This window comes from Bombina bombina, chromosome 10 (assembly GCF_027579735.1).
Source record: "Bombina bombina isolate aBomBom1 chromosome 10, aBomBom1.pri, whole genome shotgun sequence".
In the NCBI taxonomy this organism is placed as follows: Eukaryota; Metazoa; Chordata; class Amphibia; order Anura; family Bombinatoridae; genus Bombina; species Bombina bombina.
This window is the reverse complement of record NC_069508.1, coordinates 17139645-17160374: the sequence shown is the minus strand read 5'-3', so window position 1 is coordinate 17160374 and position 20730 is coordinate 17139645. Positions and strand designations below refer to the sequence as shown.

The 20730-nt window shown below is 38.1% G+C and overlaps 1 protein-coding gene across 1 annotated transcript in view; it reads left to right on the top strand.

Annotated features, from left to right (window-relative positions):
- The window catches only part of LOC128641196 (uncharacterized), a 287350-nt gene that overhangs the window by 94589 nt on the left and 172031 nt on the right, over positions 1-20730 (top strand). Inside the window, exons 7-11 of the mRNA XM_053693763.1 lie at positions 805-975; positions 1784-1840; positions 10704-10883; positions 11520-11702; positions 12642-12815. Coding sequence (XP_053549738.1) covers positions 805-975; positions 1784-1840; positions 10704-10883; positions 11520-11702; positions 12642-12815 — 765 coding nt within the window. The remainder of the gene's footprint in view (positions 1-804; positions 976-1783; positions 1841-10703; positions 10884-11519; positions 11703-12641; positions 12816-20730) is intronic.

Below are 20730 nucleotides of genomic sequence, written 5' to 3'. Positions count from 1 at the left end.
AAAATTCAGCAACCGGTAGCGCAGAGATGATGAGCAACACTGTGCATGACTAATTATAGTAAAATCAGGGGCATTTGTCCTGATGAAATTGGATGAGAATACATAAGAGCCTAATGTGTGGGCAAACAAGGTTCCCAACGTAGGAACCTGTCCACCCATCTTTGCTGCGAACCAGCAGAATACACTCTGCATCTGCTGCCTGTATGTACTGTTTCTCAAGGATTGCCTTGTGCAACTTCGCCTCCTGCTCTCCTGTGATTGACCATGCAAGAGCGTGGCCTGTCAATAACCCTGAAGGAAAGTGCTGGTAGATTTTTTTACATCACCTCAGAGGCGGTGGTGAGTTGAAGAAGCAGCGGTTTTATAACCACTTGCATTGCAGTAAGAGGCATTTGCTATTTAATGTGTGGATCCCAATGAGTACGCTCCTTCACAATATCTATAGAAAGTATAGGTTGCGCTAGAGCAAAGTCAGCTGTGCTAACCCTTCTCTGGTAAATGGGACAGACCATGTACTTGTAATATCAAGTTACGCGCTAATGTTTGTGCAGTCCACCAATACTGCTTACTGCTTCCCACGTGCCATCTGGCTGATAGTTGCTGAATTTAGAAACATCATCAATGAATCTGTAGCAACAAAACAAAATTGCTACACTATGAATGTTAAATAGAATATTTACAAAATTACATAAATAATTAGGATACCATTAAATCATTTACACATCTACTTAATGACTAACATATGTGGAAAATTGAAAAATGGCATATTATTAACACATATCTTAATAATTATCGCCCTTACAGAAACTGAGTGCACCATTGAAATTTCAAACATTTTAACACGGCCAAATAGAACACGTTTTAAACAGAATCAATATGCGTCATTTTCCTGTAACAAAGGATTCAAGTTGCACGGGTCCCAAAGGAGTTATTGTACTTATTTGGGTTGGTACCCACCATTGCCATCATGTCACGGTAAGATAACAAGCTTATATTTCATACATATATTTCTCCTATTAACAAAGTTGTATCTCAGATTTATGAATATTAGATAGAAAGATAGAACAATAGAATGATAGATAGATAGATAGATAGATAGATAGATAGATAGATAGATAGATAGATAGATAGATAGATGATAGATGAGAGAGACGATAGATAGATAGATAGATAGATAGATAGATAGATAGATAGATACATAGAGGATAATGCATACATAGATAGATGGCTAGATAGATAGATGATAGACAGAGAGAGAAAGAGAGACAAATAGATAGATAGATAGATAGATAGATAGATAGATAGATAGATAGATAGATAGATAGATAGATAGATAAATAGATAGATAAATAGAGATATATAGACAAACAGACATACAGAGAGATAGATATATAGATAGATAGACAGACAGACAGACAGACAGACAGACAGAGAGATAGATAGATAGGCAGACAGACAGAGATAGATAAAGAGATAGATAGTTAGAGAGAGAGAGATAGATATAGATTGATAGATAGATAGATAGATAGATAGATAGATAGACTGACTCAATTTTGGCATAACAATTCTGTAAGAACTAAGGCAGGTTTTTGTCACCAGAATGCTGTTATTTCATACAGAACAATTCTTAGGTGGGTCGTGCAAAGCTACTTTTGCAACAAAAATGTTCACATCTAACCAATAGTATCATACAAATATTATGATTGTAACATTACTTGGTTTTCAAACCCTTGACATTATCCACAGATAAGACTTTGTTCATTACACATTTTTTTTATTTCAGATGAAAACACCTTTAAATCTGTTCATCAGCCTCATACAGATTTTGTTAATGAATCAGGTATGAAATAAAAAACTATAATTCTGCAAAGATATGCTAAAGCTTTGGTTGTAGTGTAAAGAGAATTTCTGTATTGTTTATGTTGTTGTTCTTAATTGTATGTGTTTAAAGCTAAGGATTATGTTTTCTTAAAGACCCAATGTAAAATGGATAAAGAAAATCTATCAACACTGAACAGTAATAGAGATCAGATTTTTAAAGGAGTAGTCAAAGGTGGTGCCCTAGTGGTAATGAGGAAGGATGAGTATGTGAATGAAATTGGGAATCAACTTTTGGATTAAGAAGTATATAAACTTGTAGCCTATGACTCTACTTTAAAAGTGAGTAAGGAGAGTGCATGGATTTGGATAAGAGTGTGAAGTAAGGTGATTACAGATGAGTTAAGATAATTCCTCACTGTTAACAATCCTATTAGACCAGTATTTTACTGCCTCCCCAAGATCTATAAAAATGCTTATAAGCCTCCGGGAAGACCAATTGTGGCAGCTATTGGTTACATTCTTACAAACATAGCCAAGATTTATTTGGAAAAATTAAGAGATTTGGACTTACAGTCAAACAAAGTTATCTTATTCATTTTAGACCTATCAAGTCTATATACATCTATTAAGCACACAAGTAGAATAATGTCTGTAAAGACATTTTTAATAACTGATGACCAATATACTTGTGAACAGGTAGAATTAATCTTGAAATTACTAGAAACTATATTATATGGTAATTATTTTTTATTTAGAGATTACAGTATTTTTACCTACAAAAGAAGGGTACTGCCATGTGACCCATTCTTGCCCCAGCCTATGCAAATATTTTCATGAATAATTTTGAGGAGACCTATGTATATAGAACAAATGTTTCAAGGAATATGGTGCCACCTGGTGGAGATTTATTGATGACATATTTGGCATACGGTATGGAAACATTGAGTCCCTGGAACCATTTGTCTCTGATTTAAATATATCTGTGAATGGGATTAAGTTTACACTAATCTCTAGTGAGGAATCAATATAATATCTAGATACATGTATTTGTGTTTATAAGAAGGATGTAAACTACTAACAGATATTTTCTCTAAACCTACAGATACAAATGATATTTTAAGGTTTGATCGTTTTCATACACCATCTGTCTTTAAATCGATTCCTAGAAGTCAATTGCTACGAGGATAGTCAGTGATGGCAAACAATGAGCAAGATTACAAGTTGTGCGGTAAACCGGGTGCGTTAATAACGCTAAAAATGTGGCAGTATCGCAATTTCCATTGCACCGCCATTACAAGTTACAAAAAAACTCTCTTGTGTTGTGCAGTATGGTGCGGTAAGCCCCATACTGCACAAAGCCAAGTTCTGACTTGGCGTGCTCATGCACGTATCTTCCCATAGACATCAAAGGAGAACACCTGCAGAATGGCAATTGCTAGAACACATTCTCCATTGATGTCTATGGAGACAAGAAATTTAGTTAAAACCTAACACCCTAACCAGGGGATAAAGGGGAAAGTTTAGTTAAAACTCTATCAGGTAAGGGTTCCAAAGAACGCGATAGGGCATCTGCTTTTATATTTTTTGATCCTGGTCTGTAACTAATGAGGAAGTTGAAACGGTCAAGAAATAAAACCAATCGTACTTGTCTCGATGAAAGAGTTTTGTTATTTCCTAAGTATTGCAGGTTTTTGTGATCAGTAAAGATAAAAAATGGTTTTATAGTTCCTTCTAATAGATGCCTCCAGTGTTCCAGTGCACATTTGATAGCGAGAAGTTCCATATCCCCCATGGAGTAGTTTCTTTCTGCTGCAGTAAGAAGTCTTGAGTAATAAGCTATCGGATGAAGATCAGGTGAAGTAATGCTTTGTTGTGAAAGTATTGCGCCAATACCTACGTTTGATGTGTATACCTCAAGAGTGAATAGATGTTCTGGGTTAGGCAATTGTAGAATGGGGGCAGTAGTAAAACTACGTTTTAGTAAATCAAAAGCTTGTTGGGCTTCATTATTCCATGTGAATGTTTGTTAACCCGTCAATTTGGTAAGGGGTTGTACTATTGTAGAGAAGTGGTTAATAAATCTTCTATAAAAATTTGAAACCCCAAAAATCTTTGTAAGGACTTTACCGATGTTGGTCTTGGCCAATTAATTATTGCAGTTACTTTCTCTGGATCCATATTTATACCGTCAGGTGAGATGATGTATCCCAGAAATTTTATTGTCTTTACATGGAACTGACACTTCTCGGCTTTAGCATACAGTCTGTGTTCTCTTAAGCTGGCTAAAACCCATTTTACATGTTTTATGTGTTTTGTAATATCCTTTGAATAAATCAGGATATCATCCAAATATATTACAACACATACATTCATTAAATCTTTAAAAATATAATTAATGAAGAACTGGAAAGTAGCTGGTGCGTTTGTTAAACCAAAAGGCATGACATTGTATTGGAAAAGACCATAACGGGTTCTAAAGGCCGTCTTCCACTCATCTCCACTCTTTAGTCTGATTAAATTATACGTCCACTTTAAGTCCATCTTAGTGAAAATAGTTGCATCATTTAATCTTTCAAGAAGCTCAGGAATAAGTGGAAGAGGATATCGATTTTTTATGGTTATGGAGTTTAGGGCCCTGTAATCAATTATGGGTCTAAAGGTACCATCTTTATTAGTGACAAAAAATATTCCTGCAGCAGCAGAGGAGGTAGAGGGAGAGATGAAGCTTTTTCTTAGATTTTCATCCAGATATTCCCTGAGATGTTTTAATTCTCTTTGGGATACTGGAAATATACGCCCACATGGAATTACAGCCCCTGGTTTAGTGTCTATGGGGCAATCATATGGTCTATGAGGAGGTAGATTCTCAGCTTCTTTCAGGTCGAACACATCTGAAAATTCAATGTATTCTTTTGGTATTAGGGGTTCAATATGTTTAATTTCCACATATGGCAAACAAGTGGAGGAACAATATTGTGAGTTGAAAGTAATTTTATTATTAGACCAATCTACTATAGGGTTAAGTTTCTGTGACCAAGGATAACCTAGAATCAAAGGGTGTAAAGAACTAGGCATGATGTCAAAAGATATGTATTCCTTGTGACCATTAGTAGTAGTGGTGAGAATGGGTATGGAGTGATGGGTTATAGGCCCCTTTAAGTAATTTGAACCATCAATAACTTTTACAAAAATAGGTGTTTGTTTAAGCACGCATGGTATTTTATTTTGTGATACAATTTTTTGATCAATAAACATCCCGTAGGCCCCCGAGTCAATCATAGCCTCATTCTGGAGGAGGTGTCAATCCCACTGTAAAGACAATTTAATTGCAAGGTGAGTTTTTTGGTTAAGATTATTTTTTGGACTTACATATAATATCTTACCCTTTTTCTGACGATTTAGTGTTGGGCATGTGGATACAGTATGATCTTTGTTTGTGCAATACATACAAAGATTAGACAGGCGTCTTCTTAATTTTTCCTCTTGGGAATGAGGTCCTTTAATGGTGCCTATTTCCATAGCTACTGGGGATTTAGTAGGTTTTTCATACTGTGATACATAACTTTTCTTGGTATAGAGGTCTGGGTGTTGTTTTTCTGCCTTTCTTTCCCTATAACGCCTATCCATGGATATGCATACTTTTATGAGTGACTCTAGTGATTCAGGTAAATCAATACGAGATAGTTCATCTTTGAGATATAACGACAGTCCGAGTCTAAACTGATTCTTGAGACTGACAGAGTTCCACTGAGAGTCATTGGCCCATAGCTGAAATTCTGCAACATAATCCTCCATGGCTCTCTTGCCCTGTTTTAAGATTGTTTTCAACAGTATTCTGTTTGTTAGTGTCCTCATACAGGACTGCCATGGCTTTAAAGAAATTATCCAATGAGTCCAGAATTGGATCTCCTGTTTCAAAAAACCTATCGGCCCAGGATCTGGGCTCCCCACTCAAGTAGGATATTGTGGTACATACCTTAATTCTTTTAGTATGGTATGTTTTAGGTTTCATTGTGAACATTAGTAAACATGCATTTCTAAATTCACAAAATCGTGAGCGGACTCCAGTAAATGGTGAAGGTGGGTTTATGTGTGATTCAGGATGTTCATTAGATTTTTGCGTAAAACAAATCATTCATGGTGCGTTTTAAAGTATTGTTCTCATTTTGGACTTCTGTTAAGCCCTGTGCTAAAATATCTACCTTTTGATTTAATGTAGCAATATGATTGGACATTTCTGTAAGATCCATTTTAACCAAAAGGTATTTATAGGCTTGATTATTCTATCATAAGCTAATTCTCTTAATATAGCTTATTTTTAGTTATTTTGAGTTTTTGTACATATTCCTGTTTACCAACTCAAAAGGAATTAATGAGTTTGTCTTAAAGGAAAAGCATTTTATTGTCAATTAGTTATTCTCACTGATAAGATCAAGTAAAAATGAGAATCTAATGATCATAATCAAAGTGTTCAAAATAAACTAACTTTGTGGATAAATATAGAAAGTCTGCCCTCAGTTTTAGTAGCGGTTATTTTCCAAAATGTCGCACACAATTAAAGAGGAACCGTTAATGCAGATTTAGGGCTCTAGTTATCAAGGTCTGTCGGACCTGATCCGACAGTGCGGATCAGGTCCGACAGACCTCGCTGAATACGGCGAGCAATACGCTTGCCATATTCAGCATTGCACCAGCAGCTCACAAGAGCTGCTGGTGCAACGCCGCCCCCTGCAGAATCGCGGCCAATAGGCAGCCAGCAGGGGGGTGTCAATCAACCCGATTGTACTCGATCGGTTAGATTTCCGGCAATGTCTGTCCGCCTGCTCAAAGCAGGCGGACAGGTTATGGAACAGCGGTCTTTGTGACCGCTGCTTCATAACTGCTGTTTGTGGGGGCCATTCGGAGATTGATAAATATGCCCCTTAGTATTCACACAGAGAAGAATAGTTAACTTGAGATTACTCAGGTAAGTAATGTTTAGGCAGTCATTTGGTTAATATAGATACAATATACTTGCGGATAGTCAGCCTGGAAAGTCCGAAGTTTTCACTGAGTCAGGTGAGAGAAGAATCAGCGTTCACTAACGCTGCACGCTGTGGATGTGTGGTGTGCGGAGCAGCAATGATTCCTTGTCGGCAGCAGATGACTTCAGCTCTCCTGTCAGATGGTTTTAACAGACAGAGGTAGGTAACGCTTTCGTTAGAAAGGTGCAAACTGTAAATAGTTCCGGATGATGATCCTTAGATCGAAGTAGCTTGAAAGTGACTCAAGGCTTATTAAATCCTAGAAGAGAACTAGTCTGAACACAAGTACTCAAACTAACTCTTGCTAATAATCAAACAGTTAGTAAGTGTTACAACTCCACCTTATGTAGGGAAGAAAGAATGGGTGGAGATTTCTACTTAAAGGAACACTCAGGTTAAATTCAATTTTCATGCTTCAGATACAGCATGTAATTTTAAACAACTTTCCAATTTACTTCCATTAAAAAAAATGTGCACAGTCTTTTATATTTGCAAATTTTGAGTCACCAGATCCTACTGAGCATGTGCAATAATTCACAGACTATACATATATGCATTTGTGATTGGCTGATTGCTATCACATGGTACAAGGGGAGTGGAAATATACATAACTTTGAAATTTGTTATAAAAAATCTACTACTCATTTGAAGTTCAGACTAAGTGCTATTGCATTGTCTTGTTATCTTGCATTTGTTGATTATGCAAATCTAATGTGTTGACTGGTCATTTAAAGGAACAGTGGACTGTGACACCAATCCATTGATCTTTTTGTCAGAAAAAAGCAGGGCAAACAAGAAATAAAATCAATATCATACAGGGCTGTTTGGAACAAAGTAAGGGATGGCATGGGAATCTCAATCTTTAAATAAAGGCTCTAAAGAAGCACAGAATTGCAGCTTTTATTCTTGCAGTTAATATACATATTTGCAGCATATTCTTATATATATATATATTGTTTGCTCAATCCTTGAAACCATCACTAGGTTTTTTATTTACAAAATTATAATTTGCAAGACTCTCAAGAGACAAATTTTAAAGTTTAAACCTTTACAACTAATGACTGCCACCCATATTATTCCATATTGCTGCCTTGGTCAAATCTCACCAGTGCCCACTGCCCAGGCTCAAATTGTTTCCAATCCATCACACAATGAATGATCGCATCATCTTGATCGCTCTAAGGCTAACTATTACAGATGATCATGACAGACAGACTAAGTATTAGAAGCGCAAAAGTTGCAAAACAAAAAATACCTTGCAATTTATGTATTCTACACTGCTATGTGCCGGGTCACCCCCCTCCTCTCCAGTCCAGTCCTCTGTCTCAGGCTCTGCTCCCCTCCAAGTCCAATCACACCCACTCACTGACTCTGAGTCTGAAGTCTATTCCGTGTCCGTCCGATGTCTCTCACACTCCACAGCAGCTCTGCATCTGTCTTTTTTCACACTCACCGCTTGCCGAGTCCAATGCCCTGGGAGATCACGTGTGCACATTCGTGGCTCCCTCCATCCATGTGCGGCATGTGAGCAGACAGGAAGGCAGGCGGAAGGAGGAAAAAGTCACGTGACCTTGGCAAAAGCCACACAGGAATTTTTTTTTCAATAAAATGATCATGCTAACCTTGCCAACATATCAGTGCCAGTGCCGCCCCCTCAAATCTGACTCCCTAGGCCCCAGGCTTGTTGGCCTATGCATAAATACGCCCCTGACCCTAACCTAAACCACTAGTCGAATAACCCCTAATCCGCTGCCCCCCAACAGCATTAAATAAAGCTATCAACCTCTAAATCGCCTCCCCCACATTGCTAACATCTAAATAAAAATATTAACCCCTAATCCGCTGCCCCTCCGCATCTCTAACACCTAAATAAACATATTAACCCCTAATCCGCCGTTTGTTTGTTTTTTAAATTGTAATTTTAGGTTTATTTATAGTTTAAGATTTGTTTGTTTTTTATTTCGCAGATAAGTTTTTATTTATTTTCAGGTACTTATATTTAAGTTTAATTTGAAGTGAGGAGTGTTAGGTTTAGGAGCTAATAATTTAATTTAGGTAGTCACAATGTGGTTGTTTGGCGGTTTAGGGGTTAATAGTTTTAGTTTAGTATTTGCGATGTGGGTGTTTGGCAGTTACGGGGTTAATAGTTCTAGTTTAACATTTGCGATGCGGGGGGCAGCGGATTAGGGGTTAATATGTTTATTTAGGTTTTAGCGATGCGGAGGATGGTGGATTAGGGGTTAATAGATTTATTTAGGTGTAAGCGATGCGGGAGTGGCAGATTGGGGTTAATTTGTTTATTTAGGTGTTAGCGATGCAGGGTGCAGCGGATTAGTGGTTAATAGGTATATTTATTAGTTGTGATGTGGGCAGGCGGCGGATTAGTGGTTAATATGTAGTTAATGGTTGTTAGTGTACTTTGTAACATTTTTGTTATAAGTTTTGTGAAACATTTTTGTTTCCTAAAACCCAACTGGTCTTTGATTGCGGAATGGATTGTTGCGGTACAGGCTATAAGGCTAGTGGAATAGCCGTACCGCACAACTTGTAACACCAAATAGGTCACCGCTCCGCACGCAAAGACCATTTTTTCAGCGGTTTAACCATACTGCAACACTTGTAATCTCGCTCTATGTGATGTTTGATTTGTGGAGCTGAGCAAATTAGAAAAGAATTTACAAAATATTTATTTGAGGAGCAACTACAGATGGTCTGGGGGACTAAACTAGATCCCCAAATGAGCCCAAGGAAAGAAAAATTTGAGAGAATGGTATTTGTTTCCCGATTTAACACAAGGAGTCACCAGAAAAATACAATTCTTAGAAAACATTGGCACATTTGTTGTTATCCTTGTTTGGTTGCAGCAATTGTAACTCAATGATTAAAGGTGACTGTTTTTATCACCCCCAGACTGGCAAGAAATATTCTATTTCAGGACACTTGACATGTAAGACCACCTTTGTAACCTATGTTATTAAATGCTCTTGTTCCTGATCTATGTAGGTCAAATGACCAGACATGTAAGGGACAGAATCACAGAGCACAAATCCAACATACGTTGCAAAAACAAAGAGGCCCTGTTTCCCCACATTTTCTAGAGAGGGGACATAGTGTGAGCCAATGGCGTTTTATACAGTTGAGGAGGATAAGGTCCCCAGAAGAGGTGGTAATAGAGAAAGAATGTTAAATAAAAAGGCAAATGCATTGGATTTATTATTTAGGCTCAATGACACCTAAGGGAATGCATCTTGAATTTGATTGGTCCATCTTCTGGTAAACTTTGGATTGTTTATGAATTGATACATGCAAATATTAATGTATCATTTTTACCTGATTTTAACCATTTTATAAGATTTAATAGACTGAGTTGTTTCACTAATTGTTTACTTTGCATCATTGTATTATTGCTGAACGTATGGAAACAATGGTTTATTTTTAAAAAATGACATGCTATGACACCAAAAAGTTTGTAATTATGGCAATTTGCAAAACTATGTAAACACAGGTGGGGTTAACATAGGGTATGCATAATGATGGGCATGGATTAGCCCAAAACCTTGCTGTGTTGTGTTTTGGACTTATGTTTGTACAATAAAGTCAAATTTTACAATTCTAAAGTTGGAGGACATTGTTGTTTCTTCTTAATTGTATAACCAACCTATTCTCCAAGAGGGAAGACCTCTATTATTAAGTGTTACAGGTAGACAAGCCCCTAAAGCTGAGATTGCGGCTGCAGAGGAGTGTGGGCATTATGAAAATGTTGCTCTTTTAACTGAATGGTACATATACTTGTATTATGGGATTGTGTATGTCCCTTAATCAGCTTTTAATATGACCAAATTATTTTATTTTTATTAGAGATGCCATCTCAATGCCCACCAGCTCCTCATCCAAAAAATTCCAAAATAAAGGATCCAAAGAGACGATATTTTAATGGAGATACTGTAGATGTAATATGTAATCCTGGATATAAATGTTATGGATTGGGACATATTCACTGTGAGAAGGGAAAATGGCAAGCTTCACCTCAATGCGTCAGTGAGTGTCTTCTTCTTTATTGTAATGCCAAATATAGCTTGTTGTCCATAATTTTGTTATATATTTATCATATTTAAGACATTTGTGTGCATTAGTTTGTAATCACAAATTACACATATAATGACATGAACAGACTAATTTTCTTTCATTGTTATCTACCATTAATTCAATAAGATCCCTGAGTATTGCAGCAAATTAGGGTATGGGCACTCGCGTTTCTGTTAGTGGAAATTATTTAACATCTATGAGGTCAGTGCATTTAACCCTAAATTTCAAATTTACTTCAAAATAACCAAAGTACAGCATCATATATCTGTTTATAGGTGAAAGATGTTTGTACCTCATTTTTTAAAAGCTAATTATTGTAATAGACTCACAATGACCACACAATAGGGCATAGTCCTCTCAGGAGATTAACCATAAGTGCTCTGCACATGGACCTTAATAAACTTCTGTTAAATAGGGGAACCGTTTATCCAGGGCCATATTTCTCCTTCAGCTAAGTAGGAAGCCCTCTATAGGGTATTTCACTTAGACAGACTGCCTGGCAGGTTGAAGCTCTAAAGGAAATAGTCTCCTTAGAAAGTTACGTAGCTGATTAAAGTAATTTGTAACCACTCTTTTTGTTATGTTCAGAATTACAGAGATGTGATGATCTCCCCAATATTAAAAATGGTAAAATAACTGAGGAATCCATCCAAGCTGAGTATTTATCAGATAGTGTGGTGACATTCAAGTGTGATCCTGGGTACCATTTAGTTGGATCCAATGAAAGTGTTTGTATTAAAGGACACTGGACCCCACCTCCTATTTGTACAGGTGAGAAAGTATGAACTGAATGCAGAATGTGAAAAAGATAATATGAGGACAAGAGCCCAGAATGTACAGGTTAAAATGAAAGAACCCAACATAAGGTCTTTGATCTTCCAATAGGATCAGGCATGTAGTATTTTTCTGTCCAGGTATGGACCCAGTGGCTGACAAGTGCTAAGTATAAGCACTGCCATCAAAGCACTGGATGGAACCCAGAATGTGCCCCTCTAGCAGAGATAGTAGAGGAATCATTTATGTTCAGGTCGGGTTGGCATCAGATGGTTATAACAAATGCATAACTAAAATCCACAAAAATAGTAAAAGTCAGGCAGAAGTCATTCATCACATTTAGTTAGAGAAAAGGCAAGAACTCTTCAACAAAGATTCAATTAATAAAGAAGCACACCAAGGATTAGATCCAAACACAGGCCGAGATGGACATCAAACCGGCCTATTAAAAAATGCCAACACATGAAAAATAACCATCCAAAAAGTACACAATTTTGCAACTAAGAATGATGTAATCTGGAAGAAAGATACACAGTGTGAGCAAGAAACACAACACACATGAAAATGAAAGTGTTGTGAAATAAAACATGCTGCGTAGACCATACGATGGCATTACAGGGAGATGTGTCTGCTTCCTTGATAAAGCCAGCACTGTAGCAGTAATGCACATACTGTGTTCCTCATATATCCTATGTGCACCTTATCCTTTTTAGTGCAGTCTGTTCTCAAGACCCTAAACATGACTGTAATTTTAGTTTCATTTCAATGAGTTTAGGTTGTGGTTTTAAGCTTCACAAATAAAATGATAAAACTGTTCACAAATGATCACTCCAATCCATAATTAGCAAAGAAAAATACTAATACTTCAAAGCACTGTTTGCAACAATGTAAAGTACAATTAGTAAAATAAAGAGATGATCTGCTTTTTTCATTCAGAGAAACCATGTGGCCCAGCTCCAAATGTACAGTTTGGATCTTTTCAAGGTAAAAAATCATACTATTGGCACGGAGACACTGTGCAATGTGAGTGTGATGATGGTTACAAGCTGGATAGAAAAGAGGAAGCAAAATGTGTCAGCGGTGAATGGACCAATGTCCCAAAATGTGTCTGTAAGTCCAAAAAGAATTCTATTCTGATCTGTCACTCAGTAAGTACAATAAGTCATTGTTTAATGGTGACAGTTTGCATCTTGTGGGTGACAACAACAGTTTGTGGTACTTACTGTGTATTAACCCCTTAATTACCAGACCATTTTTCAATTTTCTTACCCTTAAAGGGACAGTACACTGTAAAATTGTTTTTATATGAATGTATTTTCAATGACTTGTTATACCAGCTGCAGAGTATAAAATGTATGTATTTTCAGGTTTATTTGTGTATATGAAGTAGCTGGTTTTGTGCTTTTAAACCACAGCCTATTACAATGGGTTGAGCTTCAGGTAATATCATATCTCATTATGTTATCACTTTGTGTACACACATTAGCTTCCTTATCTTATATTTGTCTAGAAAACCAAAGCTCAATATTTAAAGAGAACAATGGAAAATTATCATTTTATTACTTAACTGTCCTGCACTCTACTGAGAGTGTAATCTCTTCTGTTGGCTGTGTTTACTTAGGCTATTCAATAGAATATAGTCCAGTATAGAAACTTTCAGTATAGGTTGGGATACCACAGGCTAAATGAGCTATTTCAAATGCCAAAATAGGGATAAAGGAGCTACTTGTAAACAATTTAAAACACTCCAGCAGGTAAAATGAATCATTAGGAACAATTTAAAGGGGAGATTTCTGCAGTGTTTGTGTTTAGCTGTAATTTTCCTCTTACTCATTTACTGTACCCACACATTATATACAGTTTTTCTCGCCATTAAATGGACTTTCATCATGTCTTATTTACTATAAAGAAAATGATAAAATATGATGAAAAAAATGGGGGAAAAAAAACACTTTTTCTAACTTTGACCCCCAAAATCTGTTACACATCTACAATCACCAAAAACACTAATGCTAAATAGTTTCTAAATTTTGTCCTGAGTTTAGAAATACCCAATGTTTACATGTTCTTTGCTTTTTTGCAAGTTATAGGGCAATAAATACAAGTAGCACTTTGCTATTTCCAAACCACTTTTTTTCAAAATTAGCGATAGTTACATTGGAACACTGATATCTGTCTGGAATCCCTGAATATCCCTTGACATGTATATATTTTTTTTTAGTAGACAACCCAAAGTATTGATCTAGGCCCATTTTGGTATATTTCATGCCACCATTTCACTGCAAAAAGCAATCAAATAAAAAAAATTGTTTACTTTTTCACAAATTTTGTAGCAAACTTTAGGTTTCTCACTGAAATTATTTACAAACAGCTTGTGCAATCATGGCACAAATGGTTGTAAATGCTTCTCTGGGATCCCCTTTGCTCAGAAATAGCAGACATATATGGCTTTGGCGTTGCTTTTTGGTAATTAGAAGGCCGCTAAATGCCGCTGCGCACCACACGTGTATTATGCCTAGCAGTGAAGGGGTTAATTAGGGAGCTTGCAGGGTTAATTTTAGCTTTAGTGTAGTGTAGTAGACAACCAAAAGTATTGATCTAGGTCAATTTTGGTATATTTCATGCCACCATTTCGCTGCCAAAAGCGATCAACTAAAAAAAACTTTTTTACTAATTCTTCCACAAACTTTAGGTTTTTCACTGAAATTATTTACAAACAGCTTGTGCAATTATGGCACAAATGGTTGTAAATGCTTCTCTGCGGTTCCCTTTGTTTTTTTTTTATAATCTTTATTTAATACCAGCTTCAGCATACAAAGCGTCATGAAAGAAAAACAAAAAATAACAAATTGAATATAGAATCATTATACAATTTGTTTAAACATTACATCATGCCAGCCATTGATCTAAACAGACCCAGAAATCATTTACCAACAAAAGACATGGCGATATAGCTCTTCAGAACATTCAATATGACCATGAAGAAAAAAATGAAGAATCCAAAAGGACTCCTATAATTTGATGCTGATCTGGTGGTTTTCTAATTCCTAAAATTACCCCTAGAACTCAAAATAAAATAATGAAATAAAATAAAAATGAGAAAAAAAAAAAAAAAAAAATCATTGTGTCTCTAACCACTTTAAACTATATAATATTCCTGAATGGGTACATTATCTGCTCTTGTTGTGCTTCCCCCAATGATCTTATTAACGGACCCCACTTTTTAAGAAACAATTTTACTTCATTTTCTCTAAATGCTTGTGTTGCATGTTGTTCTATGATCATCTGTTTTATTAAAAAAATCTTCCATTCTACAAAACTAGGCTTTTTCTTATTTTTCCAATTTTTGAAAATGATATTCCTAGCAGATAGAACCACTATGTTTCCCAGATTATTATCTTGGCTCTGGTCTTCTGCACCAACCAGAAAAATTATTTGCTCTAGGTTAAAATATATCTGTCTATTGATAATCTTAGATAGCCAAAATTCAATCCTTCGCCAAAATTGCATGATTATTGGGCACTCCCAGACCATATGCACAAGGTCAGCCGCTACCATTTTACATTTAGAGCATTTATCAAACTCTTTATGTCCCCACTTTGACCCTTTTTTAGGAGTATAATAGGTTTTATATATTAATTTTATGTGTGCCTCCCTCCATGTCTCTGACATTGTTGTTTTGGCCACATTTTGTATGGATTTTTTGAGATAATCTGAGTCTATCTGAAAGAGGGGACTCCACTTTCCAGCTATTTGTTCCAAATTAGTTAACCCTTCTTGTAATATTAGCATTTTATACCACGGAGATATAGCATAAATTCCATGTTTAACTATAACTAACCAAGAATCAATTCTCTCACAGTTCCACTCATATCCATGATTTCTAACTAAATTATCTGTATAGTGTTTAATTTGTAGGTAGGCAAAAAACTCTTTATTAAGTAGGCCAAATTCTTCTTTTAACATATCAAAGGACTTAACCTGTTTTCTATCTAGATTTATGAGTTGATGTATATGTTTAAGTCCTTTCCTTTCCTAGTTCTTAAAAATTACAGAATTTATGCCTTCAGGAAAGGCCGGATTATTCTGGATTTCCAAATATTTAGATATTTTAAATGAAGCCTTAAATTTTTCACAGACTTTTTGCCACGCCCATATGGGGTAATATATTGTTTTTATCCCCTTCACTTCTCTCGGAAGTTCTAGTCTTGTTATATGCAGAAGGTTTATCATTTTAAACCGGGGGAAGAGGCTTAATTCTCCCTTTGTTTAGAAATAGCAGACATATATGGCTTTGGCGTTGCTTTTTGGTAATTAGAAGGCCACTAAATACCGCTGTGCAGCACACTTGTATTATGCCCAGCAGTGAAGGGGTTAATTAGGTAGCTTGTATGGAGCTTGCAGGGTTAATTTTAGCTTTAGTGTAGAGATCAGCCTCCCACCTGACACATCCCACCCCCTGATCCCTCCCAAACAGCTCTCATCCCTCCCCCACCCCACAATTGTCCCTGCCCTCTTAAAGGGACACTGAACCCAAATTTTTTCTTTTGGGATTCAGATAGAGCATGAAATTATAAGCAACTTTCTAATTTACTCCTATTATCAATTTTCTTTCATTCTCTTGGTATCTTTATTTGAAATGCAAGAATGTAAGTTTAGATGTCGGCCCATTTTTGGTGAACAACCTGGGTTGTCCTTGCTAATTGGTGGATAAATTCATCCACCAATAAAAAAGTGCTATCCAGAGTTCTAAACCCCAAAAAAGCTTAGATGCCTTATTTTTCAAGTAAAGATAACAAGAGAATGAAGAAAAATTGATAATAGGAGTAAACTAGAAAGTTGCTTAAAATTGCATGCTTTATCTGAATCATTAAAGAAAAAAATTGGGTTCAGTGTCCCTTTAAGTACTGGCAGAAAGTCTGCCAGTACTAAAATAAAAGTTGTTTTTTTTTATTGTTTAAAAAAAAAAAAAAAATATTCAGCTGTGATAGACCCCTCCTTATTTAGTTAACCAATCACAAGAGACAAATGTGTACAGGCACCAATCACCACTAGCCCCCCCTAGTGTAGGATATGTGCATATCATTTTTCAATGAGAACAAAGTTTATTTGAAAATAGAAGTAAATTTAAAAGTGTCCTAAAATAACGCTCTATCTGAATCATACAAGTTTAATTCTGACTTTCCTATCCCTTTAAGGAGGTGAATAGCTCAGATTGACAAGTCTGGGCAAATGCATGCGTGGTGTGTGCCGTCAGCAGCCCGTTATGCTCACAGCATTGTCTATAAAACAAACATGATCTGAGATTCCAGCTATGATTAAACTATCAGATACAGAGCTGTAACATAAGTGCATAGCCTTGTGCATAAAAACAAATAAAGCTGTAAAACTTCTCTTGAACTCCCTATAACTAAAGGGACACTAAACCCAAATCTTTATGTGATGATAGCAGGATGTGATGTCACTAGCATGTGGGCGGGGCTTAGGTCCGGTGTCTGTGTCGCAGTTAGTTTAGTACAATCAACCTGTCTGGATGTGTATTGCTATGCTCTGTAATAAAATAGAGTTGTACTATCATTGCTGTGTCCTGCATATGTCCTGCATCTCATGACATGGTGTCAGAAGTTCTGGACTACGCTTCTGTTTCTGATGATGACGATGTCAAAGTTTACCCCACCTGAGCCTTTTGACTTTTCTCAGCCTGCAGCTTGGCCCACATGGCGTCAGCGGTTTCAGCGCTTCAGGATTGCATCCAAACTGAACAAGGAGAGTGGTGAAGTACAAGTTAATTCTCTTTTATATTCTATGGGGAAAGATGTAGAGCCAGTGTTCAATGCTTTTACTTTCCAAGAAGGGGACGAAGTTAACTTTGATATAGTTATGGATAAACTCAGTGCCCACTTTGTGCCCAAAAGAAATGTGATTCATGAGAGAGCTTGTTTTCACAAACGTAATCAGCGTGTGGGAGAATCTGTGGAGTCATTTGTGCGCAGCCTGTATGAATTAGCTGAATTCTGTGAGTTTGGTGTTGCTAAAGAAGAGCAAATCAGAGACAGAATAGTTATTGGAATTGCAGATGCTGAAGTCTCCCTGAAGCTGCAGTTAGAGCCTGATTTAACGTTAGACGGGGCTATTAGGATGGCCCGCCAGAGTGAACTGGTGAAAAAGCAAAGTGCTGATCTGAGGTCTGAGAGTATTGTGGATGAAGTGCAACAGTCTAGGAAAATTACTAGTGAAAGGCACAGTGTGAGCGGTAGATCTAAAGTACTGGAAAGGCCTAGAAGTGGATGGGCGCAACATGGCTGATGCACACGGTGCTACCGGGCTCATGATCAGAGTGCTATATGCCCGGCCAGAGATAAAAGATGCAGAAAATGTAACAGAATAGGCCATTTTGAAGTGGTGTGTAAAACTGAATACATTAAGGAGATGCAGGTGGACAGTGACCAGGAGGGTCAGGAAGTGTCTTTTGTGGGGTCTGTTGTGGAACGGACAAGCTCAGAGGAAGATTGGAAAGTTACCTTTACTGTAATGGGAGCCAATGTTGATTTTAAGATTGACACAGGAGCTGATATCACTGTAATGTCTTTTGCTGAATTTATGAAACTGCCTCGACAGCCCCAGCTGGCGAAGGTTACTACAAATGTTCATAGCCCTGGTGGCCGCATTGATTGTGTGAGGAAATTTCTTGCCAGCTGTGAGTACAAACAAAGGAAGTTCACCATGTGGGTGCATGTGATCCGAGGTCAGTGTGTTAACAGTTTATTGAGCAGAAAAGCAGCCTGTGACTTGGGCCTCGTGGCCAGAGTGAATGAGATCTCTGAAGATATGTTTGGCGAGTTGGGCCTACTGAGCTGCAAACCTGTCCGTATAGCACTTAAAAGTGACGCAGTCCCGTACAGTATTTCTACTCCTCGTAGAATTCCGTTCCCGCTCATGCCTCAAGCAGAGAAAGAGCTCATGCGCATGAAGTCTATGGGGGTTATTGAAGAGGTTGTTGAAGCAACTGATTGGTGTGCCCCCATTGTTCCAGTTGCAAAGAAAAACGGAAAGGTGCGCATCTGTGTGGACCTGAAAAGGTTGAATGAGGCAGTGAAGAGGGAGAGATTTGTGCTGCCGACACTGGAAGATATAGCCCCGAAGTTGGCTGGGGCGAAGTTCTTTTCCACATTAGACGCTTCTAGCGGCTTTTGGCAGATCCCCCTGGATCCAAAGTGCCGCAAACTGACTACCTTTATCACTCCGGTAGGTCGGTTCTGTTTCTGCAGACTTCCCTTTGGGATATCCTCCGCTCCTGAGATCTTTCAGAGGGAAATGAGTTCTCTCCTGAGTGGCCACGTGGGCACAGCAGTCGTCATGGACGACATTCTAGTGTATGGGTCTACAGTGGAGGAGCATGATCAGCGTTTGAGTTGTGTGCTGCAGGCTATCAAAGAGTCTGGGCTGAAGCTGAATAAAGAAAAATGTCATTTTAGGAAAACTGAATTATGCTACTTTGGGCATATCATCAACGGGGATGGCATCAAGCCGGACCCCGAGAAAATTCGGGCTATCGAACAGATGAAAAGCCCTTCTGATGTACATGAGCTGAGACAGATATTGGGCCTTGTAAATTACGTGGGCAAGTTTCTTCCAGATTTATCTACAGTTTTGCACCCTATCACAGAGTTGCTTAAGAAAGATGTTGCCTGGGTCTGGGGACCCTCACAAGAAAAAGCGTTCCTGCATGCTAAGTCCCTGCTGGGGTCTGCCCCAGTGCTGGGGTTCTACGACCCTTCAAAAAAGACTGTGGTTAGTGCTGATGCAAGCAGTTATGGGTTGGGGGCTGCACTCCTGCAGCTGAATGACAACAAACTACAGCCCATCGCCTACTGTTCCCGCACACTGACGGCTGCGGAGTCAAAATACGCTCAAATTGAGAAAGAGTGCCTGGCTGCAGTTTGGGCCTGTGAGCGCTTTCAGCGTTATCTAGTGGGTTTGGAGACATTTAGTCTGGAAACTGACCACAAACCGCTAGTCCCTCTTATCAATTCTTATGACATCGACAAAACACCCTTGAGATGCCAGAGACTTTTAATGAGACTACTCAGGTTCAATGTTCAGGCAGTGCATGTGCCGGGGAAGCAGCTGGTTGTGGCAGACACACTGTCCAGGCTCCCACTGGCTGCTGCTGAAGAATCCTCCACAGAGTCGGATGTAAAAGTGTATGTTGATTCAGTTCTGGCCTCTAAGTCCATTTCTTCAAGGAAACTGGAAGAGATAAAGAAAGAGACATATTTGGACACAGATCTGCAAGAAGTTATAAGGTACATAAGAGATGGCTGGCCCGAGAGCCGGGCAGCCTGGATGTCTTTAAATGCTTACCAGCCAGAGAGGTCGCAGCTCACGGAGCTGGAGGGGTTGGTGCTGTTCCAAGACCGTATTGTAATTCCTGTCAGCATGAGGAAGGAGATGTTAAACAGGATTCACGATGGCCACTTAGGCATTACAAAGTGCAGAGAAAGAGCAGCTACAGCTGTGTGGTGGCCTGGGATCAGCTCCGACATTGCAAATCACGTGTCTAAATGTGCCTTTTGCCGGGAACGCCGGCCTACTCAGAGAAGGGAGCCCTTAATGTCTACTCCGCTGCCTGCGGGGCCGTGGCAGAAAATAGCTGCTGATTTGTGCGAACTGCACGGGAAAAAGTTTCTTGTTGTTATCGACTACTATTCCAGGTATTTGGAAATAGCACCCCTGAATGATATCACAAGTCAGGCCGTTATCATTCGCCTGAAGAGCTTGTTCGCCCGCTGGGGCATTCCAATGGAGCTGGTGAGTGATAATGGCATGCAGTTCGCTTCTACAGAGTTCAGTGCTTTCAGCAGGGAATATGATTTTGTACATTCCACGTCAAGTCCACATTATCCGCAGGCCAACGGAATGGCTGAAAGGGCAGTTCAAACAACAAAATTCATTCTAAAGCAATCTGAACCGTACCTAGCCCTCTTGTCATACAGGGCGACGCCCATTCAAGCCACCGGGTTTA